A 26,868-nucleotide genomic window follows, 5' to 3' on the forward strand; every position below is an offset into this window, starting at 1 on the left:
CTTCTTTTACTCATTTGTATTTACATGGGCTACTTGTGTGGAATAGGTTATTTGGGTGGACATTTTTACAACCTCTTCCGTATTCCTGACTGTTTGGATTTGTACTGTACTGAAGAAGGAAACGGTCGCCACTTCTTCGCCAGGCTTCGAAGATCCAATATGAGATGAAGACTATTTTGATTCACATTGTGCGGATACGGGACTTCTAGAGGATTTCAGACTAGTTGCTCAGAGGGACCATTTTCCGATCTGAGCGGTCACAATTAATTTTTCGCTCCAGCCCAGCACGCGCTGTATCGCTCGACATCCTGCAAACTTAACAGAGCAATATTTTATGAAATAATGCAATACCTTTAATATTGCATTGCATTGCATTGTGTATTGCGCGTCTATAGCTAGTATGGGTTATCTTTAGAGGTGACATTTTGGTCTCAATATCGCCAGTGCCATTAGACGTGGTTATGGCAAACGGGAGTAGCCGCAATATTGTAGAAAAGTACATTTGTCACAAACTCTTAAAACGGGGATATGTGTGGGAATTCGACGATGAAGCAGAGGAAGATACAGCCAAAAATGGTCCAATGATTTCTCCTTCCCCGCCGGTTCTGGCGCGGCGGTATCACGGAGTGAACCCCGGACCGGAGAGCATCCCTTCCACACCGGTCGGTTCGGACCCCCACGCCGCCATCCACAGAGTTTTGCGCGAGGCGGGGGACGAACTCGAGCGGCTTTATCAGCCCGACTTCGCGGAGATGTCACGTCAACTGTATCTCACGTCCTCCATGGCACAGCGCAGATTCACCGAGGTGATAGACGAACTGTTCAGGGATGGGGTGAACTGGGGACGGATCATTGCGTTCTTCGAGTTCGGGGGGACAATATGCGTGGAGTGCGTGAACAAGGAGATGGCATCGCAGGTGGATCACATCGCGGAGTGGATGACAGAGTACCTAAACGGGCCGCTTCACAACTGGATCCAGGAGAACGGGGGATGGGTAGGTCTCCGTCGCTAGTTCACCATTAAATCTCCATTGCCCTATATGCGCACGTTACGCAGCGCTTGTGGGAACGTCTGAGATCAACGACATCAACAGTAAATTCTCCTGATTTGATATCCTGGTTGTTTGTCTAGATCTCCAGGCCAATGAGACACTGTATTCCCTGTCACACCTCCCTACGCAACTGTAAGCCCGCCTTTCGGCTACAGGCTGTGGCAGCTGTGATGCAGTAACCAGATGCGAATTCCTTTTTTCAAACGCAAACAGTAAAGCGCACACATACGCTTGAAAGCTTTATGTTTCATTAAACGAGAGCGCACAGCATAATTATATAATATACACCTCTTTTAAGGTAAGGCAGTCTAGGTGCTGATGGCAAGTCGAGGACTAGCCCGCGGCCAGAGCAGCGCAGACACATGTCATGGAACAGAGTGCTATTGAGTTAATGTGTTTAGACCCCCAGGGTGTGCAGGACAAGACAGCAATGATGACCACTGTCACTGGACGTATGGAGGCAGAAAACCATTGAGAGAGAAAGAGAGATAGATGGGGAATGCATCCACCCCAGCTCTTTCTTTCTCTCTCTCTCTCTCTCTCTCTCTCTCTCTCTCTCTCTCTCTCTCTCTCTCTCACTCTCTCTCTCCCTCTCTCTCTCTCTCCCTCACCCTCTCTCCCATGCACAGCCTTCCAACGTTTGTGCGCATGCGCACACACATACACATACACAAACGCACACACACACACACACACAGATACAAAGGGACACAACCAACCATGCATTGCTGAACACGAATTGCAATAACCCATAATTCTTCTCTCCGCTCTCCTTTAATTGCTGTCCCTTCTGGATAAAGACTACATCTACTCCCTCACACCTCCTCTCTGCTTTGCAGCCATTAGCCCAAACATGTCCAACTTACACTCTAATTGACAGAAGTGCTCTTAATGAGAACCTAACATGCGTTCTCAGTGCTCCAATCTACCCGGAAGGGTTGGGGTGGGGGGGGCTAATCAATGATTTATAAGGAGCATTTCATCTCCAAAGGAAGAAACGTTTAACATTCCCCTTGAGTCTCGCCCTGCCCCTGAAGGTGGGGCAGGTTGTGCCACACATCAAAGGCAAGCGATAGGAAGTCAGCCTGCTGCCTACGTGTTTAACATGCACCCCTGAACGCATCCAGGCCGGCCTTCTTTTGTCTCTTTATGAAACCTGTGCTTGGGCTCCGGCGCAGAGCTGGCATGCCTGGAAGAGGTCTCTCCGGAGCCGTGTCTGCTCTTCAATCTAGGTCATCATAGTCGGTGTTTTCCAGGGCGGAGAAAACTGCAGGTCTGTGCCATATTCACACACGCACACACACACACACACACACACACACACACACACAGAGCCACATAGAATCTTTTAGTCACAGTCGGGTGATTTGGGGTTATATAATGAAAGCATATTGTGTGCATCCAATTGAGGTCATTGTGCCAGGACACCCTGCTAAATGTTTGATTAAGGCTTGATTGAGGAGGCTGTGGTGAAGTAACCAGGTTGAAACCTGTGGGCAACTCAGAATATGTACTGAAATACTAGACATTCACAGGCAAAATGAGGAACATGCTTTTAGTTCCAGGCGATACACCTGCACTCAGACCCTTGTAGTTTATGCCCTTTTGAATGCATGACAGGTGGGGACATTCCCTGACAAGTATATTTCAGCTCATAGTCTGAAATGTGATATGCAGTGATCTCAATTATATACACGTACCACCATGAAACCAGACAGGACTGGATTAGGTCAATACTGCTCATTGCAATCATCTATCTCTTCACATCAACTGTCTGACGCCACTGTACTTCAGAGGGATCCGCATCAAAGGTCAAATGAATATGGAATATGTGCACCAGCAGAGTATAAGGTGTCCTGCCACCGAGGCACTTTTGTAAGCCATTGTGTGCCTGAGGTAATTCAATAGTTGTGTTTATTTTCCATCTCTCTCAAGAAAACAGAAAGCGGTGCCAAGCTAATTAACCTAATAGTGACATTACACGACACGTGGGAGTGGTGTGCAAAACCTCTCCCACTACCCCCCCACCCCGCTTCCTGCCGTTCGAGGGCAGCCCGAAATAGGCACGACCTCTCCCAATTGTTGAGTCTGGGAATCACCGACAAGACAAATACAAGACTCGAAACACTTCTGGCTATAATACACCCCCGAAATAACAAGGTTGCAATTGTTTATAATCCTGTCTTGCCATTTCTTCGCCCAACCTTCACAGTCCCTCCGCCCTCCGATCTAGACTTATGTCGTCCTTTCATTGTGTGGCTCGCTCACTTTTTTTTTTTACCACCACCTGGATAAATTCATCCTTTCCCGTCTTTTGTGGTTAGAGAAATCATGCTGCTCGAGGCCCTTCTGAGTTCTGATTGAGTAAACAGCCTAGCGAGACAGCGGCCCACTCAGACGTGTTATGACTGCGTCCCCCGCCCGCGCGTCGCACCTGTGATTATCCGCAGGGCCTCGCAGTAAATACAGAGCGATCGGACGGAGCGGCGGGCGGCCGTCAAGCTAAATTACAAAGTCCGACCTCTGCGCTGGATGCGTCTGGCCGAGGGCGTGGGGGTCCGTCCGGGGGTCTCGGCTAAATGGACTCCGGAGCAGCTCAAGAGGTTTCAGAGTTGATTTTGTGGGGCTGGCCCCTCTCACCTGGCACGGCTCTTTGTCTGAGTGTGTATTAAGGGTGCAGTGGGAGGGGGGTGGGGGGTGGGGGGAGTAGAGGAGGGGTGAGTGCACCTGGGAAACCACTCTGGAGGTGGAGGCAAGGGATTGGAGGACGAGAGTCTCCCCTCTGACCAATCGGAACGCCACAGATGGGCTTGTCTGCGGAATGTTGCCGTGAACCAGGTGGTCCTGTCTAATGCAGGCAGGTGTCTGAGTAGGAGACAATGGAGAACAGATGTGATTGGGTCAACCCTGTAGTGGGGGCGGGGGGGTCCTAAAATACACCCTGATGTGTGTGTGTGTGCGTGTGTGTGTGATTGTGTGTGTGTGTGTGTGTGTGTGTGTGTGTGTGTGTGTGTGTGTGTGTGTGTGGAGAGGTAGGGGGAGGGTGGGGCCGGGCTATGTTGCTAGGGAAGTGTGCGTGCGCATCTGTGCGCGCCCGTTCTCTTCTTCTGCTCTGCCGTGGCCGAGGAGGAACTGGGACAGTTGGGAAGTCATTAATCTCCATCAGGGTGAGATGTCTGCCGGGGAGAGAAGGGAGAACCTGCCCCCCCTCCCCCACCCCCCCCACACCCCCACACCCCCCGGGAGAGAGACCTGCTTGTTTATACAGTCGACCATAGCCTGCGGATGGGGGCCCGGTGGACCGCAGTGCACACAGATTGATCCGTGATATCGTGGCTGGACAAGAAGGCCATTAGCAGGAAATGATGAGAATCAGGTTTCAGGCGCTGATACAGCTATCAAGGCAGCCAGATGTTGTTTTTTTTAACGACCAAAATCTCAACCCCCCCCCCCCCCCCCGCCCCCCCAAAAAAGAACAACAACCTTTTATAATTTCCCACGTGAACCTTGTCTCTGGATGCGGGCTGCACTACAGTATGCAGACTGTAATGGGAGACTTTAAAGGATGTACTGTACGAGCTTAGCTCCGGTGAAGGGGCCAAGCTTTTCCCCCCTCAGCGGTACCCCTCTGGCGCAGTGGGCCCCGGTTGCTTGCCATCTGCCGCTGTGTTTACGCTCGCGAGCACAGCCACTGTTAACGTCAGGACTGTTTCCTTCTGATCTGAGATGTGGGCTAACTCTGACATGAAAGATGTCTTTCAGGGCCAGCCCAGAAGAACTCAGAAGAATCAGCAGTTAAAAGACAGGCAGTCTCTCCAGGAAAACTTGTTTCTCTATGATGTGGTTAGAAAACTGATGTCTAAATAAGAATATTGAAAGGAAATATGTCTTCTATTGGGTTTTAGTTTTCAGGCAGCAGTAATATGATTGTCTAAAGTCTCGGAACTGAAAACATACAGCATAGTGGATTTTTATTGGGGTGGGATCAAAGAAGAGAAGACGTTGAGAAGATCACACACTGGGCATGATCTCGCTCTTTTCAACTTGACATGCTGCCCCTTGCTTTCAGGTCACGTGTGCATCATCATAAACATTCCAGACATCCCAGGCATGATAGATATCAGAATCATCACCAGAATTTATGTTCTTGTTATGTTCAGCAAGAACGAAGGTCAAGTGTTACACTGGATCTCTTGAAAGAACCTGCAGAAAAAGGGTATTTTGAAGTCTCACACAGTCTACTGCAAACCAGGATGATCTTCATTAAATAACGTGGTGAATAGAGCAGTTTGATTGACCAGGAGAGTGGAGAGCAATATTCATGTTAGAATCATGTAAAGAAAGCAAAATAAAACAACAAAAAATCCTACTGCTAAATACTAAAAACTATTATACCTTCAACGCTTAGCATTAAGCTATTCCAGTTACACCGTCGTTGTGAGCATGTTTATAGTGAGAGGGTATAGCCTGTTGGTTCTCTCCTCTCTTTCCTCCTCGTCTCCTCGTCTCCTCGTCTCCTCTCCCCTGGGGCCTCCACACCCCTCCGGTGCTTATTTCTGGGTGTCCTCAGGAGAGGCTGAGGAATGTCTGCCCAGGAGCGCAGTAAATAAATAATGTAGTCGACCTGGGGTGTTGCTTTCCTGAGTGGCCAGAGGAGGGTGTGGACTGTGGACAGTGTGTTCTTTTCCTGGACAATCGCATTAGCCACTAGCCAGGCGATGCGTAGCTACAGTAAGCTCACACAGAGGCCACTCTGTGTCTGTCGCCATCGGGTGTGTGTGACAGCGTCTCGTCTCGCTGTGTTAAGTCTGGGCGTGGAGGGACCATTCATTATATGTGTGCTTCCGCGTACTCTGTTGTTATTGTTGTTATTGTGAGATTCTACTCATGATTGTGCATTGTGACGCTTTGTGTACGTTGCACTTGACCCCTGGGGTCCTCTCTCTGTTGATCTTGAGGGACATGTGCTGCTCCTAAGCACTGCCATCTCAGAACACATGTAGATCAATTATGCATGGGTAGGATAAGATCAGACACTAAATGGAGGGCCCTAAAATAGAGACCGGCCTCGCATCGATTGAGAGATACTGTATCCTACAAACACACACACACACACACACACACACACACACACACACACACACACACACAGGACAGACACATACAGAGGGAGAAAGAGAGAGAGAGAGACATAGACACACACACACACACACACACACACACACACACACAGAGCTACTACCTCGAGACCTGGCTCCCCGTGTCAGGTGACAGTACAGATCCTTGAAAAATGCAGGGCCATGTGAGTGGCCTCTAAATATAGATCTGTCCCTCCTGTCGCTCCCGTCCGGCCTTTAATTGACATATTCCAGCCAAATCACTGCTCTGCACATCTCCATATGGCCCCGACCAGAACATCCAACTATCTGCACGGAAATAGGTCTGTGTGATCGACTACACATGGTCAGAGATGAAAGAGTTTTCCACCTCCCTTGTCATGTATAATGAGTGGGCCTCTTAAGACCGTCGGTTGACTTTGCCGCTGGGCACAAGACAGCCCAGCCAGCTCCAATGGATATTAGCATGTGTGTGTGGGGTGGGTTGAACGGTCCCACCCTGTGCCGGTTATATCCCAGATATTTTGGGACTCCCAAAAGAGTGGAAAGGGGAAAAATCCGTCTTTGTCATTCATTTGGAGGGTAACAATGGCCGTGCTCATAGATCTTACAGCGAGACTAGAGTGTAACCCAGTTGTTGCACACACACACACACACACACACACACACACACACACACACACACACACACACACACGCAGTCAGACAAGCAAACAGAGAAGCGGATGTACCAGTGCGAATCAATTATCTTCTGTTGTCACAGTAGCCTTGCTTACGCACACACACACACGCACGCACACGCACGCACACGCACGCACACACATACACACGGAGAAGCGGATGTAGTGGTGTGAATCAATAACGCTGTGTTGTCACAGGCTGACATGTGAGCTGTGGGAGGCAGCAGATGGCCCCAGGGTGGGCAGCTTCCTGCTCGCCTCGCCATGCGGCGCCACACCAACGCCACCGCTGGGAAATCCCACAAGCAACTGGGCACAATGCGATCATTAACAAACACCATGACATTACCGTCGGTACTTCCCTGAATCTACCAACACCATGCTGCACCCCTAAATGATTATCAAGAAGGAAATGGCGAACGGTTGGTGTTGTACGTTGGGCATTTTCCCCACGCGGTCATGTGATTTCTTGCGAAAAGAAATGACGCAGGAAAATAGATTAGGGGGGACAGTATTCTGAAGTGGACAACTGACCAGACGTCTCTGTGTCGCACTGATTTGACTTGAGTCGTCCATGTCGGGACTGCGCGGCGTGACAGTTGATAATGGCGTGCGCTCGCTCAAGCGGCGGAGCATCAAAGTCAAACTCTTGTAAGATCGGTTTTCTCCTTTGGAACAAGGGACAAAAAAGAGCCAATCCTAGACTGTGTCTTTGACAGAGACATCGGTTAGATGAGCATTTTAGCACTTTTAAGCCAGCGGCTTCGACCGACCTCCTTCAGGAGATTTGATTCCTGGCGGGCTCGCCCCACTCCTTTTGACGGTGTCTGGTTGATTGATTTTGAAGTGGTAGGCGGGGTGGAGGCGGAGGAAGTGATGCGCACGTGACGCAGAGGAGATGAAAGCCCGGCTGGGGAGCGTCTCCACCGACGTTCAAGTAAACCAAGTCGCCGTGCGCACTGGTACTATCACAGGTAACTTCACCCCTGCTTCAAGGTCACACGGCACATGGGATCCACTCGTATTGACAGGAAGAGAAAAGGCATGTCAGGCTCCCACGGTGAGGGCCCCTAAATAAATCCAGCGTGGGAGCTGTAAATTCAGTGTGCGGACATCCCTGGTCCCCCCGGTATTGTTTTTTGTCGAGCACCTGTTGCACTCTATCTTTGATGTGCGTGCATTTCTTCCGTCACCGACCTATTGACAGGAAGCCACATTGGCATGGATGTGTGTGCTCACTATACAAGTGGGAGTACCTCCCTGGGTCTGTTTTGTCGTTTAGTGTAGCCCCACTACGCAGAGGCTGAGGTTTGAGAGTGACCCCATAAGCAGGAGGGCACAGTGGAGAGGATTGCCAAGTAGCCAACCAATGGGGCAAGGAGAACAGTGGCTGCTGTAGGTTCCAGGCAGCCGCCCCCTTGAGCGATGGCTCCCCTGTGCCACAGTGGTTTGTCTGGCTCCGTGGCCGCCCAGTCGCTCCGGAGAAAGTTCCTATGATGACTACATCCAGTTGTTTAAAGGGCTCCCGTTTGCTTTTATTAGGGCAGGGAAGCTTCAAGCCTTGAGACGCGTCTAGACATGGGTTTGCGTCCACGAATCTCACCGCCGAAAGTTAATTAAGACAGTAATCAGATAATTCAAATGTGTCATTTTATCTTCTTGGCAATTTTACGACACTTGGTGGTAAAAACTAAGAGAAAAACACCCAGTGTTATTAAGAAAAAGCTCAAGATCCTTCCCTTTACAGGCTGTTGACTCACTAGTGAGCCTCAGGGTCACAAGCGTAGTCTGCCAACGGAGACTGGGAACATCCCATTTGGTTCTCATCTCTATGGAAAATGCGTCTGGTCGTCTGGCTTATTGCATCGTTCCACTCTATCTAGCCTGACAGTCATGTCCTCCAACAGGTCCAGCCAGACACCAGAACCCAGCGATCTCTCCTGCCTCCTCCACTTTCATCTCTCCGCAAGTTAACGGGGGTGGGAGATTACGCACGCGTCTCCCCCGTTACAAAAGTGCCACTGGATGAAAGCAGTCCGGCAGCGATTAGGAAGCTTTGATCAGGGGGTGATGTGAACAAGGCAGAGGGAGGCAGAGAGGATGGGAGGGATGGAGAGAGGGATGGAGGGAGGCGGGTGGCCGGCCCGGTATACAGGGAGGGAAGGGGCCTTCATTAGTCTACAAACAGCCTGGGTAATGAGAGCCAGGCTTCGGAACCGCAGGCTCAATGGGAGCCCGACCACATCACACGGCGTGGGAGGTGCTGCCCTGTGCCTCCCCCCGCCTTCCACATGAGCTGCAGTAGGACCCAGGGCTGCCAGGACCCCAGGCCAAAGCCTGGGTCTGAGTCATGATCGGCAGGTCGATGGAGGATGACGTAGCCGGGCTGACGGAGGAGAGATAGAGGAATAGTACAGGGTAAAAGTATGACCATAAATGGCCATGATACCAGATGTAAGCTGTAGTGTTTGTGTCTGTGTATCAAAGTGAGATTTGTAACTAACTTGCCTGAGGTACAGTCGTTAACATCAGGAGCAATCTGAACCAACTGTAGACTCACGAGTCAGTCTCTAAACGTCGCACAAAAAGTCAAAAGTCTAGGGCTGTGAGACTAACCCAACTGTAACCTGATTTTCTACTGTGTTATAAAGCTGCAAAACACACATTATGCAATTTAATCAGGACATCAGTTATAGGGCTTAAGTGACCTTATTCCAACATGAATTGGATTCTTTGTCTACGAAAAGCTTCTAGCTTGTACACAGTATATTTATCATATCCAGTGGTGGTGGCCCAATAAAAAAAATTATAAAACCACTACTAAAAACCAACACGCTTTGGCAGAATAAATTAAACTAACTACTTATCACAGCAAAACTGACGGTTAAGATTGAGGCTATCTCCTTTTCATCCTGTAGGTATGGCCAACATATGTTGGACGAGCTGGCGCTCTGCGTATCTACATTTCCTTATCCCACCATAGACAAAAATCCTTAATCAAGTCTCTTGGCCTGATTGACAAAGCAAAGCTCATCGAATAAGTGTCGCAGTGCAATTTCAAAGATACTCAGTTCCACAAAGGTTTTGAAAGCTCGGTGCTGCTAATAAACATTTAAAAATTAAAAAAAACTCCTCAATGTTTGTTTTCTAAAGCAGTTCCGCCTGGACCTGTGCACCACCCATGGCACAAATGCAGGAGATGACCGGACATTTTTCGCTTATCATTTTGGCAAAAGTTGAGGAGTTTTTTTTATTTTTAGAAAAAGATTAAAAAGGTGCAGTGTGTAATTTTGCCGACATCTAGCGGTGAGGTTGCAGATTGCAACCAACTGAATACAATTAATGGACTTGAAATTTAATATAATATTCATATGTTTTAATTAGTGTATAATCCCATGAAAATAAGATTTTTAGTGTTTATTACCTTAAAATGAGCCCCTTATATCTACATAGGGAGCGGGTCCTTTCCATGGAGTCCGCCATCTTGCACCATGTAATTGTATTCAGTTGGTTGCAATCTGCAACCTCACCACTAGATGCCACCAAAATGTAAAACAATATGTACGGTAGTCAACGGTGAGAGACAAATAATTTATTGAGCCCCTTTGAATTGTGCCATGATCATACACATAATGATGTTTGTCAATTTAAAACATTTTTTAAATTAATCTCTTTAAACTCGCAAGTTAGCTAATATTAGCTAGCTGACATTACACTAGTTTAACACTCAACACCTTGTAGAGATGGTTTTGCATGCCAGCTCTTAGAACTGACAAACTCTCCTTTCACATAGCTGCAGCTCTCCACATGGCCAGACTTATAGTGCTTTTTTCCTCTTTTAATACTTTTTTCTCTCTTTCTTGACTTGCAAAATTATGTTTTAAATTGACAAACATCATGTTTATGGTCATGTTAAATTCAAACGAGATCAAGAAATGATTTGTTTCTCGCCGTTGACTAGCGGATGTATTTTTTCAGGAATAAGTTCCCATGGGACAGCGCTTCCTGCTTCCGTTTAAGCTCTCTATAGAGCGAGCAAGGCCGGTCTGATTTCCGAACTTGATTGACCAATTCTTGGTTTCTGATTTGGGACTTGGTTGACCAGTTCATTTATTAGGCTACAATAAGACGAAGAAGTGCATTTCATGCTGGTACTTTGGAACGCTGCTGCTTATATGACTCACCCATTAGATTTGATCAAGGTAAGTAAATCTATCTTAAACACTTCCTGGATTCACCAAAATCATCTAAATCCAAAAACATAATCTGGGGGTGCCCCGGTGGCTTGTTGGGTTCAGGCGTGTACCATCAGAATCAGAATTAGTTTTATTGCCATGTAGTTTTTCAACATACAGGAATTTCAACAAACATAGGAATTTGCTTGGGCCATGGTGGATAACATGGAGGCAGCATTGGACAGGGTGCAAGGACAAGACAGGACAGTGCAAAGAGCAATACAACATACGAATGCAAAATAAAATAAAACAATATACAAAATGTAGTGCGGTAAGTGAGTATGCAAAGTATAATGTGTATGTGAGTGTACAGAACTTAGTTTTAATGAACTGTCTTGTGATTTAGAGATTGTCTGTCTGAAAGATCACAGTCGGTGATGCCCGGTAGCTCGCATTCAGGATTTTTACCAGTCTCCAAGGGGGCTCCACAAGGCTTAGTCCTTGGCCCAGTCCTGTTCACGATATACATTAATAATATTGTTAGTTCTCTACCACTGTGCCAGCCCCATCTGTATTGCTAACTCAGTTGATGCTGCTGTTGACAATCTACAGCATGCTTTTAATGCTCTCCAAGATGCTCTGATTGAGCTGAGGCTGGTCCTGAATGTGAGCAAGACAAAATGTTATTGATGTTATTTTCTAGATCATCAAATTCTATGCATAATAACCTGTCTATATCTGCCACTTGTGCTTCTTTGATTGAGAGAGCCCCAGTGTATAAATACCTTGGCATATGGATTGATGAGAACTTCTCCTTTAAATGTGACCGGAATGATCTGGTCACCAAACTAGACAAGACAAGCTTTCCATTTCACTGTAGGAAAAGGATTGTGGAAGCAGTTTTCTTATCAGTTTTAGATTACGTTTAGATTAAGTTTTAGATAGATACTATTTATAGGATTGCTAGTCCTTCAATGTTGAAGGCTCTGGACACAGTCTATTATGGAACCCACCACTGTGCCCTTTATGACAAGACAGGTTTGTCCTCCTTCCCAGAGAGGTGTGACAAACACTGGTCCCTTTTTATTTTCAAATCCCTTACTGGAAAGCTCCCTGATTATTTATCCTCCTTACTGGAAGGGAGCACAAACTATTATGCCACTCGATCAGGTGATTTCCTGATGCTTAAAGCTCCTAGCGCCAACAGCGAGCTCGGGAGATTAGCCTTCTCTGTCAGCGCTCCCGCTACAGGGAACGACTTGCAGAGGTCACTAAAGTACAGTGCTGTGCCCTCACTAGAGCAGTTCAGGTCCAGCAACTGTCCAGCAACTCTGGCTCTGTTAGTAGCTGTTTTCATTGACTGTTGCACTTATTGCTGTATTATTGTTGGGGTTATTGTACTGTATTTATTGTTGTATTGTTTGTTGTGATCTATTGTATTGTATTTTATTTATTTTTTTACTCGGTGACATCACAAATGAGGGCTTGGTCACCCTCAATGTATTTTCCGAGCCTAAATAAAGGTTATGGATGAGTATAGTGTGTGTGAAGTGATATGTGAGTGTGGCGTATCCTATGTACAGTACAGTACATTCAGCCATGTGCGAGTATTCTTACGGTAGCGGAGTCCAGGGTGGGGTGGTGCACTAGTCAGAGGGGTATACAAGCCTTGTTGATGAGGCTGGTGGCCGTGGGGAAGAAGCTGTATCAGTGGTGTGTGGTCTTGGTCCTGATGGACCACAGCCTCTTGCCGGATGGAAGTGGAACGAAGAGATTGTGGCCGGAGTGGGAGGGGTCGGCCACAATCTTCCTGGCCCACTTTAGGGCCCTGGAGTCGTGCAGGGCCTGGAGGGAAGGCAGGTTGCAGCCGATCATCTTCTCGGTGGAGCGGATGACACGCTGCAGTTTGGTCCTGTCTTTGGCTGTAGCAGCAGAGTACCAGATGGTGATGAGGAGGTGAGGATGGACTTGATTATTGAGGTTCAGAAGAGTACCACCAAGACTTGATTATTGAGGTTCAGAAGAGTACCATCATTGTCTTTGGTAGTGCGAATTTCTTCAGCTGCCTCAGAAAGTGGTAAATGGTAAATGGACTGCACTTATATAGCGCTTTTCCACCTTAGTGGCACTCAAAGTGCTTTACAATGGCCTCTCATTCACCCATTCACACACCAATGGTGGTAGCTGCTATGCAAGGCGCTAACCTGCTCATTGGGAGCAATTTGGGGTCAGGTGTCTTGCTCAAGGACACTTCGACATATGGACAGTCAGAGCCGGGATTCGAACCACTGACCCTTCGATCATTGAACGACCCACTCTACCAACTGAGCTACAGCCACCCCTAGTACATCCTCTGCCTCTGCCATATGCCTTCTTCGCGAGGCAGCTGGTGTTTAGTTCCCATTTGAGGTCCCGGGAGATGACGGTGCCCAGGAAGCGGAAGGAGTCCACAGTGGAGACTGGGGAGTCATTCAGAGTGATGGGGGAGGGCTGGGCACTTCCTGACGTGTACAACCATCTCCACCGTCTTAAGAGCATTGAGCTCTAGCTTGTTTTGGCCCCACCAGGACAGCAGCTGGTCGATCTTTCCCCTGTAGGCGGACTCGTCTCCCTCAGAGATGAGCCCGATGAGGGTGGTGTCGTCTGCAAACATCAGGAGCTTGACAGACTGGTGGCTGGAGGTGCAGCTGCTGGTGTCCAGGGAGAAGAGTAGGGGGGAAAGGACGCAGCCCTGGGGGGGATGGACCTGGAGTCAGAGATGTTTTTACCCAGCTTCATGTGCTGTTTCCTGTCAGACAGGAAGTCAGTGATTCCCCTGCAGGTAGAGTCAGGCATGCGCAGCTGGGAGAGCACATACTCCAGTGTGGGCTGGAGGATGGTGTTGAAAGCAGAGCTGAAATCCATAAACAGGATCCTGGCATAGGTGGCTGCATGTTCCAGGTGCTGCAGTAACCGGGTCCGAGTTCAATTCCAGCCCGGGCCAGGTGCTGCATGTCATCCTGTCTCTCTCTCCCACTTTTCCTGTCAATCTTCACTATATTATCCAATAAAGCAGAAATGCCCTAAAAAAATCATCAAATCAAATCTTTTTATTTGCAAAAATTTAATAGGGATTTTTTTGGCTAAGCCAGACTTTACCTTGACGTGTGGGAGAAAACGCCACTGCACGCAACATCATGAAGGCTACTTTTTCATTGTGTCTCTAAATAGGCAGACAATGGACAGGTCATGGCACGCTATCAACATTTTCCATTGATCTTTATTTAATAGAGAACCCCACCCCCACCCCACCCCCCATTGTGAAAACTGAAAAGCACATCCATCAGCCAGCTCTCCACACTTCTTCACACCAGACTCCCAATGTCACAATAGGCCATTTACTGTCATTCATCAGGCTCCGATCGTTCCCGTTATGTCCCTGAACGTAGACAGCCAAGGACACGCAGCACAGCTCTGCTGATTAGAGCACTGTATTCACAGTCTCTCTCACCGATTAAGATTCGAGATTCAAGATTTCTTTATTTGTTTTTATTCGTTTTGTGTGGAGAAATCTAAAATATAAGGGACGGATGACGGAGCCATACTAATAGTTTTGCGTCGGATATTTAAACTTGACTGTCCACTGCCACCCATTCTCTCAGTACGTTCGTCTGGACGGCGAAGCAGAGTGAACCCACTTAATACCAGAGTGCCCGACTCTTTATTGCGTAATGTTTGTGGTAAGCTAAATGTTTCCCTGGGTCTCTGAGAAAGACTTAGAGGGAGAGAGAGTGAGGGGCAGCGGTAGACGTGGTTATCTGGCTCTGACTGCCTCTCATATCAGGCCCCTCAGTGCCCCAGTGTTCCTCTCCACACATCAATGCATTCCTATCATTCCTCCTCCTCCTCCCCCCACTCCCCCCCAGCCTGGATGAAAATCAGCTGGTTGCCTAAGAGATGCCGAAGAACTTTTCCCCTGTTTCCCAGAGCAGGAGGGTGGAGGAGGAGGGAGGGAGGAGAACAAGATCTTTTTTTTTTTTTTTTTTAGGGAATTTGTACTAATTTCCTGAGTTTCTGTCATGTCCACTTTGAAAGGCTTTTTAAAGGGGTTTTGACAGATTGTGTGAGAGGGAGACTACTGGGTAGCGCAGACACTGGGAGGATCTAGCTCAGTCCGAAGATATGTGTTGTGTAAGATTCATTGTTCCTTCCCCATCCCCCTATTTCACTATGACCTCATGCTGCAAGAAGGAGAGAGAGAGAGAGAGAGAGAGAGAGAGACAGACATAGTTTGGTCATGCATTCCAGAATTCCAGTCTGTGGTAAAATGCAGACTTCTGCGGGCAGTTCCTTCGTTTTCTCTACCTTAGAGAGTCAAGGGAAATAGCCTAAATGAATGTACAGTACGTTTTCTAAATATGTTTGGCTGGTTTGAGAATGAAACGAGCAGATTAGATACAGAACTACACTTTAGTGAACCTCAGACCCTCTCCTCAGCGCTTCAAAGGGATTCCAGAGGGAGCCGCTCCTTAAACAGATCATTGTCTTCCCTGACATGAGCGGACATCTGAGATCCAGCGTTTCAGCCTCTCACAGCACATCTTGCCAAGCTGTGGCCTCTCTCTCCGTCTTTCCCCCTCTCTCTCTCCCTCCCTCTCTCTCTCTTTAAGATGGCAGACAAACGAGAAGAGTCTCAGCCCAGTCTGAAGCCAAGCCTCATGTGTACACTAATCACGTATAACCTCTCCGCTGTCTTGTTGCCAAAACCAATGAGGGATCATTAGAGACTTTGCTCTCTACGAGACGTCTCCTCTATGAAAAGAGTCTCCGTCACTGGGCTGCCTGGCTTTGATCTTTCTAATACTTTCTCCTCTGCTCACATGAATTCATCTCAGGCTACTTACCAAGGCTGAAACTCATAAACTGTAGCCGCATGCTAAGTGGTTGAGGCCTACACTTAAAAGAATGATTTTCGAACCGCAGTACTGTAAGTCACTTGGAGGGGTACAGACAAAGTAGGTGTACCAGTACCTCATGTGGCTATTGAATAGTTCATTGTATGCTATTTATGGAAGTTGAACACTGACTTGGTCTTGTTGTACAAAGCCCAAAGACTCTTGGCTGATTCGAAGCAATTGTAGTTCTAGTTCTTTCCAGCTGTTCCTCCACCCCGTCTCCATGGTATCAGCATGAAAACATGTTTGGCTAGCCTGAGGACCTCCCCTAGTTAACGGTACGGCCTCTGTGATTTGGGCCTGGCTGGCTCTACCGCATAGAGGCCCGTCCAAAACCAGACAGTGATGTCATCCACACACCCCGCTGAAACAGGAAGTGTTTTAACAGCCACTGACAGAGCTGAACGAGAACTGATCTCCAGCTTCCTAGAACGCTAACATTTTCCAACAACGATTCATCTCGTGCAGCTCAGCCTGTGGCCTTGAGATAAATCCTCAGAGAGACAAAAGAAGTAAGTAAACTTGGCAGATAAAACAATCACATTCAAACACGCTCACGGAAACCGACGCTGGTATTGTTGATGTGATCTGCCGCGGCGGGGCGTGCGTGTGTTCTAGGGGACAGACCGGGGTCAGCCTCATAAGGTCTTTAAAGGCACGAGGGGGGGAGTGTCGCGGGAAACGGACCCCTCCCACAGGGCCTGTTTGTCACAGGAGAAGCCGCAAGCCACCTGGGAGTTCTCCGGTTCCCACGCTCTGAGGGCCCCTGTATCAGAGCCGCCATCTGAGCTACACAGGCACCAGAGCCCGGCGAGAGATTACTTTTCGCAACCCAGTTAAGCAAGAAACCCATAGAGTTTAGGGTTAAGTTACGGTTAGGGTGAGGGTCAGGTGTAGGGTTAGGGTTAGGGTTAGGGGTTAGGGTCTTCCTTAACCCTAAACTCAATGGTGCTATTGCTAAACTGGATTGCGAAACGCATAGACGCGGCCCGGCCATGGGGGTCTCCCTCGCACTTCGCCTGCTGCTGCTGCGGAGGAGGCGGCGTCGGTCACTGTTTCTCCCCCTCTGTTACCGGGTGGCGCGGAGGGTCATGAGGACGCAGTCGGGAGCTGATGTCAGGCTGATGGCGATAAAGAGCGGCACAGTCGACGTGCTGGCAAGGCTAGGCTACGTTAGCGTAGCTTACGGAAAAAATAAGGAGTAGCCTCATACTCAGCTCCAATGCAAAAGTATACAGTAGCCTGTTTAATGGACTAACGTTTTGGCCTCCACAGCCTGGTTTAAGAGGAATGCAGAGCGGTGCTTGAAAGGAACAGGTTTTAGCCGTGCTTTCTAATCATTGCTGGGTGATAATCAAACACGGAACTATTGTTGCCGTGTTTTCCACGGAAGGTTAGATTTGCGTGCCTTGAATACTGCGCATACCACTCAGGTGTACCAAGTGACTCTTTCCGAGATTGCCTGCACATTTCCAAGTGAATGATTAATCGGAAAAAGCACCCCGGCAGAAACTTTCCCAGGTTCCTCGGGCAGGCAGAGAGCCCACGGTCGACCGGTTTCAGATGGTTCCCATGGTATCGATCGCCGATGTCACTGCACGGCCGATCTGCTCCGCCACGCGTCCTGGTGCGAGCGGAGCGGCAGACATCCTGTCCTTTCCGTTCGGACCACTTAAGCAGGCCCTAATGCCCTCACCCCCTTCTCACCCCTCCATACCTCCGCCCCCCAGCCTCAAGTGTGAGGTCATTGATGACTCAGCAGCGTCCCCTTCTCCGCTCCCCGTGCAGCTCTCTGACATCATCGCTGCCCTTTAAATGGAACCGCTGAGGAGATGATAGCGGCTTTATTAGATTGGGCAGCCGTGACCCTGGAGCCAGAGTATCTCGTATGGCTGGCCAGGCCTGTTGTTATTTATAGTCATAAAGTCGTGGCTCTGTCCACCCGCCCCCTTTAGGCTCTCCCTCCTCCTCCTACCCCTCAGTGAAATGTGTAGACAGGCTCAGAGTCAACGCCTCTTTTCCGTTACCTATGCCTTTGATGTTTAATTCTCATGCTGTAGTTGTGCGGCCACAAGCTGGTATTTATTGAATTGAAAATAGTTCATTGCACTGAAAATGAGGTTAGACTGAAACAGGCATTAACTTTGATCATGCCAATAAAACTGCCCACTATGCAGACTCAAAAAGAGAAAGGGTATTGTCTGATTTTTGATGCGATTCTGTGGTTTGGGGAGACGTCCCTTTGAAGTCTCTTGGCTGTATACAGTATATTCATTGTTTCCAGTGGCGTCTGCCTGTAAACAAGTAAGGTGTGTAGTGGTGGTGAACCAATCAGGTAGAGCAGGGGGAGGTGGGAAGTCAACCAATGGGAGAGGAGACACCGTCTGCATCCACACACCCACACTCTTCCCATGGTCCAGCAAGGTCATCCAGGCTTTTGTTTGCTCTCGGGATCAAAGCTGCGCGATACACACCTCCGAATAACAATACACAAGCCACTAGAACATTCAGCTGAGATCAAACAACACAGCTGAGGTTCTGGAACAATAACATTTTTATAAAATATTTCATCAAGACTAATAAGATAGACTCCTAGTTACTCTCATCTCAAATGGGATTTTCTAATCTCTGGTTTTTCCTCTGAGCATGTAAATCCTGCAAAAAAAGAAAAAGAAAATAAAATGATTTGCTTCCTGTGAAAAAAAGAGGAGAAAGTTTTCCAATCTGTTGGTTTTAAACGGGATAAATAACAGAGAGCAAAAAAAGTAGTGGTGTCATGATAGTGATTTACTATCTGGGGTCATGTTGCTGCTTCCAGCAGAGCAAACGTACCCGTGGGAGAATGACTGTTTAGTAAACACTGGTGCTGACACACATCTGAATATTTATGAGTGGAGGGCGGTATATATGTGCCTTACGGGTCTGCGCTGTTCTCTACATGCCCAAAACATTTGCATCACCCCTGGTTGTGTGTCACCCCCCGCTCCCCCCCCCAAAAAAAAAAAAATTTATTTAAAAGGGACAATGTACAATTCAAACATAAATGTCATCATTTGATGCTTCGTGCCAGATCGTAGCTTAAAGCTAATTCGCATCTGTGGTCCATTGGCAGGTCAAGGTAGAGAAACAGCACAATAACAACAGTACAGAGTAACACAGCACACAAAGTCACCCAAAAAAGAACACAAAAGACACAAAATACAAAACTACTGTACACAAAATAGTACATCACAACTGTATGCTTGTCAAAAATAAATAGCAAGTCATGAAGGCCACCTTTTCACAGACTTTTTAAGTGCTGATAGAGCTACAGCTTCTCACATGGTCAGACAGGGTCACTGGCCTGTGGCTTTTACGCTGATTGCCCAAGTACAGTGCAGCGAAATGCTATGGTGCAATCTCGTATAGATAATATTCTGAAGGATGTAATAGAATTTACTGAGCGGGTATACAGTACATAGGGTCATGTGGTGTAGGAGGGGCCAAACCATTTAACATTGTATAAACCAGGCACAAATTAATCTAAGATTCTCAAAACTCAGTAAATTTAATTTTTCCAGTGATGGAAATGAATTGGCTTTTTGTCCATAGTTTTTAGTTTGTTTGTATATGGACTGTTTCACCAGCCTGCTTCCAGCATGTAATGCAATAAAACATATGGGAAAGAGTCACAGCATGACATATATATTGGCTACACCCAGAGAGAGACAGTAATAGGCCATTTGCTAAGTTGTTCTTTATGGTTTTTAACCATTTATTTAGATGTGTAGTCATATCCCCATGATCAGATTATCAACATCAGACCAGTGTTTACTGGAAGTCATGATATTCTTCTTCACTGGAAACTTTACTGGTAACAAGAAACCCGTTCATTACATCCTCAGCAAATGCTTCTTCGGTACAGATTCAGTTGGAACGCCATTACCTTACCACTGAAATCAAATCACACAAGTAGAGACACGCATGGCTGATATCTTGGAGTGGGGGACGTCACCATTGACGACACAGTGGTGACGCCAACTCAGACTGCGGGGAATCTGGGTGTGACCCTGGATGACCAACTGTTTTTCTCGGCACATATCACATCCGTTGCATGCTTTTGCAGATTCCTAATCTGCAACATCAGGAGGATTCACCCTGTCCTCACTGACGAAATGGCGCAGATGCTCATCCAGGCTCTTGTCATCTCCTGCCTGGACTACTGCAACTCCCTCCTTGCTGGGGCCCCGGCGTCAGCCATTAAACCCCTAGAGCTTGTCTAGAAAACTGCTGCTTACCTGGTCTTCAACCACCCCAAGTTCTCCCACACAACTTCCCTTCTCCGTTCCCTACACTGGCTCCCTGCAGCTCGATCCAACTCTGGCACTAGCCTACAGGACAATGAATGGAACAGCTCCCTCCTACCTCCAGGCCATGGTCAAACCCTACACCCCGCCCTGACCACTACGCTCTGCTACCTCGGGTGATTGGTTGCCCCGTCACTCAGAGGCACCCGTGATCAATCGGCACGGTCACAGCTCTTTTCTGTCCTGGCCCCGCAGTGGTGGAACGAACGGCCCACTGACGTCAGGACAGTAGAGTCACTATCCATCTTTCGCCACAGGCTCAAAACTCAGAAGTACTACCCAGATGCTTTCTATTAAGCACCTACTGTATTATATTTTGCTACTCTTGCTCTTGTTTGGAAAGGAGATGCACTTGTGAGTTCTGGCAAGGAGTAGTACACTGACTACCTATGTTAAATTCAATTATTGCAAGTCGCTTTGGATAAAAGCATCTGCTAAATGACTGTAATGTAATGAATTGTCTCTTTTGAACTTGCAGTACATTCTGACCTGTGGAGTATGTTTGCACGAATAGCTGCCTGCTTCTCAGCGGTCTTGTGTTTGCAGTCAGGCGATCGGTCTGTGGTTCCCTTTGCCCAGCCCCCCCCGGCCTAGTTCTGCTGGTCTGGCCCAGGCCCTGGACTGCTGACTGCAGGGGATTCTGGGGGATTGACTAATTAGTGTGGCCGCAAACTCCTCACGTTGTCGCGCTTCCAGCCGGCAGATCGATGGACGACTCTCCTGGGAAAAAGGACGGATCGATGGAAGGACGCCCGCTCGTCGGACGACCTTGTTGCTATGGACTCCAAGGCTGCCATCTTGTGAACTATTAGGACAGGAGTGGAGGAGAAGTATGTCTGTACAAGACACTGTCTGTTTATCTTGCCCATTTGGTAAACAAACGTAGGCTTAGAAAAGAGGTGGATAAGACGCTGTCTGATCAAAACATCACTGTTATCGCTGTAGACTGCTGTACATGCTACATTGTTCATTTTAATCTGTTCCTTCCACTCTCTGCTCGATTCCCTCTGCCCTCCGCTAACTCCTAGCCCCAGTGAGTTAGCTTTGTTGTGGTTTACTTTCGGGGAAGTCACAGGGAGAACCTCATTAGAGTTTCTTAGAGCTGAGAGGTGTATTGTACAGTGCATACATGCATGGTTAGTATACAGCGCAATCCCCGCACTGGGACAAGCCTGGCTGAGTCCTGGATACTGCGCCGAAGCCACAGCGGGGACTTTAATTACAGACTAACCTTTAACCCACATCCCTCTCTCTCTCTCTCTCTCTCTCTCTCTCTCTCTCTCTCTCTCCCTCCCTCCCCCCTCTCTCTTCCTCTCCCTCTCCCAGTGTAATGAGGAGAACTCCCAGACCGCCTTTAATTAGCCACAGAAATGTCTCTATAGCAGATCCGAGGCAGCCTTATCAGGCCTCTCTGCTGGGAGAAAGCGCTGCTGGTATTTAAACCAACAAAGTGCACAAGGAAGCGAGTTATCTCCCACACAGCAGCCAGCGACCATCCATTCACCACGGCCCCATCGGGAGAGCCCCATCGCAATTAGCAAACAATTGGAATTTCCGACTTCCTTATTAGAGGAGCTATTCGGCAGAGGGCAAGGGAGGTGGGGCGGGGGGGGGGGGGGGGGGGGTGCCGCACGAGCGACATGTTACGAGGGTCATTGGTGCGGGTCAGCTGGCGTGAGAAAGGTAAATGAGAAGCGAAGCCCAGAGCAAGTCCCGCTGGTGGGAAAGCAAAACATGTCAGGCTAGCGTTGCAGCCCAGGATGCGGTTACCGCCGGGTCGCCATGACACTCCGGGGAGAAGAATCCTCTCTGTGCGCCATGTACGGGGGCCGGGGGTGAACATTTTTCCTAAACCGGAGATGTACTGTAGAAGGGCACTGGGATTTAGACTGGGTTATTGGCTTCCGTGTGAGCTGGTGACCTTTCAAAGGGCGTTGATCCATGAAGCTCCCCGGGTAGAGAGCTAGTGTGGTAGGAGAAGCTAACCTTGGTCTGATCCCCCCCTGTCTCTCACCTTCCTGCGGCTGGCAGCTGGTACAGCGGAGGGTGGTACAGTAACATCCACTCTGATTGTAAATGAAATCTGTCTCTCCTGTTTTATATTTCACCTTGTCTAATAGAAATAGAACCCAACTCACCAGATGGTTTGCTTCGCCTAGCCATCTGGGAACTATCCGTTGGAGACTGTTTGGAAGAGGGCAGGCACTTTCAAAAATGCTTCGCAGGCGATTGGATGAGCCATCTGCCTATGACGCGTTAACTTCAACTGCTCCTCGCTATTGTAACCTGCCCAGCGTAGCTGTTTGTATTTCCTCTTGGAATGCCAATTGGCTAGATCGTTTTCCGATCTGGCACAAACAGATCTCTATGGAGAGTATCCAGACTGATCCCCTCTCCCTAGTGCCTCTCTCTCTTCCTCCTACCTTCTAACCAGGTCCAGTGGATGCCTCACTGTCACCCGCAGACCACCCTGAGTCCGATAGATACCCCTGTGTCTGCTGTGGATGTCCAGTACAGCCACTAACCCTGTCCTCCTCCCTCCTCCCTAGTGTCTCTTCCTCTTATACTCTAAACAAGTCCTGTGGACTCCCCCAGTCTCCTGCAGGCCACCCTGTAGCAGGTCCCGGAGAACCCCCCCCGCGCCCCCATCCTCGGCCAAGGTCCACCTAATAGCTCCTGGAAAGGCCCTCTGCCTCCTCGTGACTAGCTCCTTCCCACTCTGTGTCGTCAGCTGTCCCTATCCAGCCAACCCCACCCCTTTTTACCCTTGGCTCGCTGCTTTCTGTCTCCCCAACTCTGCTTTGCGGCATTCTCTATGAGCCTGTTCTGCTAAGTGCTTACTGTGCTTTGTTATATGATTCACTTAAATATCATATTAGAGACTACAGGAATAGCTAACAAATAATGGCCTACCATGTAGGCAACTTCTCTGTAACTATTTGTGCACTCTACTGATAGTCATGTCTCTCTTATGAAGTATTTAGCCCATGTTTACTGCTCTGTAAATGTTCTTAGCCAATAGACAAACGTTTTCCTGGAACTTTCTCAATCGTCTCGTGGAGAGAGGTCAGGGAAGAATTTTTACAGCTCACTTTTCTGGCCCCCGGGTGAAACTGTTTGCTTCATGCTCACCCCCTCCCCCCCCCCCCCCACTGCTCTCTGTAAAGCTCATTGTGTAGCCTCTGTGTATGGAATGCACAATACAAATAAAGTTTGATAGAGAAACAATGTGAGCTCAGAGATCAGGATGGTCTCATGAGTAAGTTAGTAGCCTTGAGAACCAAGCAAAGTGGCCCATAGGAAAGAATCACCTGATTCCTCAGCGTGAGGCAGCTCACCCCAAATCCAACCCTTGATGCAGAGTGCCAAGTAGGGAGGCATTGGGTACCATTTTTTAGAGTCTTTGGTACAACTTGGCCAGGGATTGAACCCACAACCTTCCAATCTCAGGGCGGTCACACTAACCACAAAGCCACTGTACTGGTCTCATGAGATTAGTAGAGAAACATGTGTGATGAAAAATGCATAGGCTACATATAGTCAGACTGATAGAGAGAAGAGGAGAAGAGAAGGAGAAGGAGAAGGAGAAGGAGAAGAGAAGAGAAGAGAAGAGAAGAGAAGAGAAGAGAAGGAGAAGAGAAGGAGAAGAGAAGAGAAGAGAAGAGAAGAGAAGGAGAAGGAGAAGGAGAAGAGAAGAGAAGAGAAGAGAAGAGAAGAGAAGAGAAGAGAAGAGAAGAGAAGGAGAAGAGAAGAGAAGAGAAGAGAAGAGAAGGAGAAGGAGAAGGAGAAGGAGAAGGAGAAGAGAAGAGAAGAGAAGAGAAGAGAAGAGAAGGAGAAGGAGAAGCGAAGAGAAGAGAAGAGAAGAGAAGAGAAGAGAAGAGAAGAGAAGAGAAGAGAAGAGAAGAGAAGAGAAGAGAAGAGAAGAGAAGAGAGAAATGGACTGACTTGGACTGACCTTTTTACTTACAGTCATCACATGGTAGACGTTGTGGTTGATCGCGTGGGGATGAGAACGTCCTGGGTGCTGAACTCAGTCTCATGATGTCCACCTGACTCTGTTTCCCATCAGCCTCTGCTGCCTCCGCTGTTTACAGTAATCGTCTTAGTACATTCAGTAGAGGTTTAAGCCTATAGTGTTAATTCACTTTTCTGTCATTGAAATATCCACTGTATTGGATGCTTGTGGATGTTATTTTGGCGTCTGTCACTGACATGTCCATTCGATTAAACCTGAATGATTTATCTATGTTTATCTCCTGAAACACGCTCAGGACTTACTGACAGTCCACTCCTAATGTCCCACTGTGCCTGACATGCCATGGTTGGTCACATGCAGAGGCTGTGGTTCCCGGTTGCAGGCCGCTGTTAATGTCTCATCAAACTGTTTTTCCTGTGGTACAGGAGGTGGGAAAAAAAGGGTACAGGCAGTGTTTTAGCCAGAGGAGCCCTAAATAACTGTGAACACATTCCTCTCAGTAGGAGGTCTGCCTGAGCAATAATTAATACCTGAGTGCTCGAGGGGTGGGGGTGGCGTTATCATGTGATGGGGGGGCTTTCCATGGGGGTTCAATGACCTACATGTATCCTTAATATGTTGTGCTCTGCCTTTTGCCATTCAACACTTTTCGATCCTAGCTCATAAAAAAAAAAAAGCCAGATCGTAACAAATGAAAGACGAGGCGGTTAGCGTCGTAGGAGGCTGCCGTGAGAGCGCTGTGCGGGTTTGATACCGCAGGGCCTCAACGGGGAAGAAAACGCTGATCCTTCCTCTGTCACTGGCCCTCAGCCTCAGGAATGCTAGCTACAGGAAAGGAAGGGAGACAGGAAGCACTTTTGTCTTTGGCCAGCAGTTTGAAATAGCCTTTTTTAGTCATCCTGTCAGGCTTTTGCCTCAGTAGATGGAAATTCTCTTGCACTTGGATCGAATAGGACCCAGTTTTTCTTTGATCAGATCAAGGCCTAACAGATCTATTCTCATGTGTCTTAGTTTAAATTATACACAGCATACTTACTGTCGGTAGATTTAAACTTGAGTTCAATCAAGGCCCACTCAAATAGACCTGCTCCTGAGGGAGACAAAACAATAATAGTATTGGACTGACATAAAACATTCAAATATTCATAAATGTTTTGTTTTGGGATATTATATATTTAAGCAAATCACAGGTTTGGGATTTTTGTGGGTGTGTGTGTGCATGTGTGTTATGTGTTGCTTGTTTTGCGTGTGCCTGTGAGGGGCCTCCGAATCTTGCGGGGGGTGGTAGTGGGGACCGTTGGATTGAAATAGATCCAGCTTCCTGCATGCATGTACTAACACTGGTGTTGGAAAGCTGCCAAGGAGATTTAGATCTGCAGGCACTTCCAAGGAGACCCCCCAGCCGGCTTCCACATGAACACACCCACCAGCACACACACACCAAACTTGTATTAATGGTTTCTCCTTCTCTCTCTCTCTCTCTCTCTCTCTCTCAGGAGGCCTTCGTGGAGCTCTATGACAGACAGAGGGAGTCTGTGTTCAGTTGTTCATGGCCCTCCATTAAGACTGTCTTCGGCCTGGCTGCCCTGGGAGCTGCCAGCCTCACCATTGGAGCGTACCTCACGCAGAAGTGAAGGAGTCCTCCCTCGTCCTCCTCCCTTGTTCTTCCTTATGCCCCCCCCCCCCCCACACACACACACACCCCGCCTCCCCTTCACTAATTCCCCCCTTTCAAAGGCGCCACTGCCCCCCTCAAGAGAGTCCCGGAACCCAAAACCTGGCTCTCTTCAAAGCCTCCCTCTCTCTCTCTCTCTCTCTCTCTCCCTTTCTCTCTTCCCCCCTGTTCTCGAACACTCCCTCTCCCTCATCTCAGCAACTTCAAAACAGAGGCACAAATCAAACGACAGAAGGAATCTGATTCGCCGCCCACACAGGACAAAATATGTCATGAAAGGTGGCGGCTTAACCGTAATCACAATCGCAGGTCGAAGACGAAGGACTTGGGGTGGGGGGTGGGTGGTCTTGGCATGTCTCTTTTTTTTTTTGTTATGCCTGCTTGTGTACTAGTTTGAGCATGAACCTTCGTGTGTGTGTGTGTGTGTGTGGACGTTCATGTGTCAGCTGGGAGGTCATCCGCAGCCTCCCTCCGGAGGACTTGCAAATGAGGTGCGCGAGGTGGACGACCATCCCTCCCTCCCCCGGCCCTGCCCCGCCCCTGGTCGACCGGGTGAGCAGCCCCGTTTGAACCGTGGACTCAACCCAACCCCCCGCTCCCCCCCCCCCCCCCCCCGCCCGGCCTCTCTTCAAAAGACTTCCTCCCCAACAGCTGTTCCCAATGTACAATGGAGAAGCTGCTCTCCTCCTCCAGCGCGGCGGGAGTCCACCGTTTCCAACCGGGAACGTTAAACTCGGTGAGCATGCGGCGCCGGTATACCGTATCCCCCCCCCCAGCCCTTAGCGGAATGTGGACACTGCAGACGAGGCGAGGGGGGGGGGCTGGCCTCGTAGAGTTCAGCGGCGCGGTGGGTGGGTGGGTGGGGTGGAATCTATTAGCTTTTGACCCGCGGAGAACCTGTGGTTTTCATCGC

At 48.5% G+C, this 26,868-nt stretch overlaps 1 protein-coding gene across 1 annotated transcript; it reads left to right on the forward strand.

The window, feature by feature from the left end:
- Positions 1 to 428: 428 nt before the first annotated feature.
- bcl2b (BCL2 apoptosis regulator b) lies at positions 429 to 25,914 on the forward strand (the record flags this gene model as incomplete). The annotated part of the gene is made up of 2 exons (XM_084446644.1): positions 429 to 995; positions 25,777 to 25,914. Exons 1-2 carry the CDS (start codon positions 462 to 464, stop codon positions 25,912 to 25,914), a joined length of 672 nt encoding a protein of 223 aa, XP_084302770.1. The 5' UTR covers positions 429 to 461.
- Between the last annotated feature and the right edge of the window lie 954 nt (positions 25,915 to 26,868).

The sequence above is a fragment of the Borostomias antarcticus genome (genome assembly GCF_949987555.1).
Source record: "Borostomias antarcticus genome assembly, chromosome: 12".
NCBI lineage: Eukaryota > Metazoa > Chordata > Actinopteri > Stomiiformes > Stomiidae > Borostomias > Borostomias antarcticus.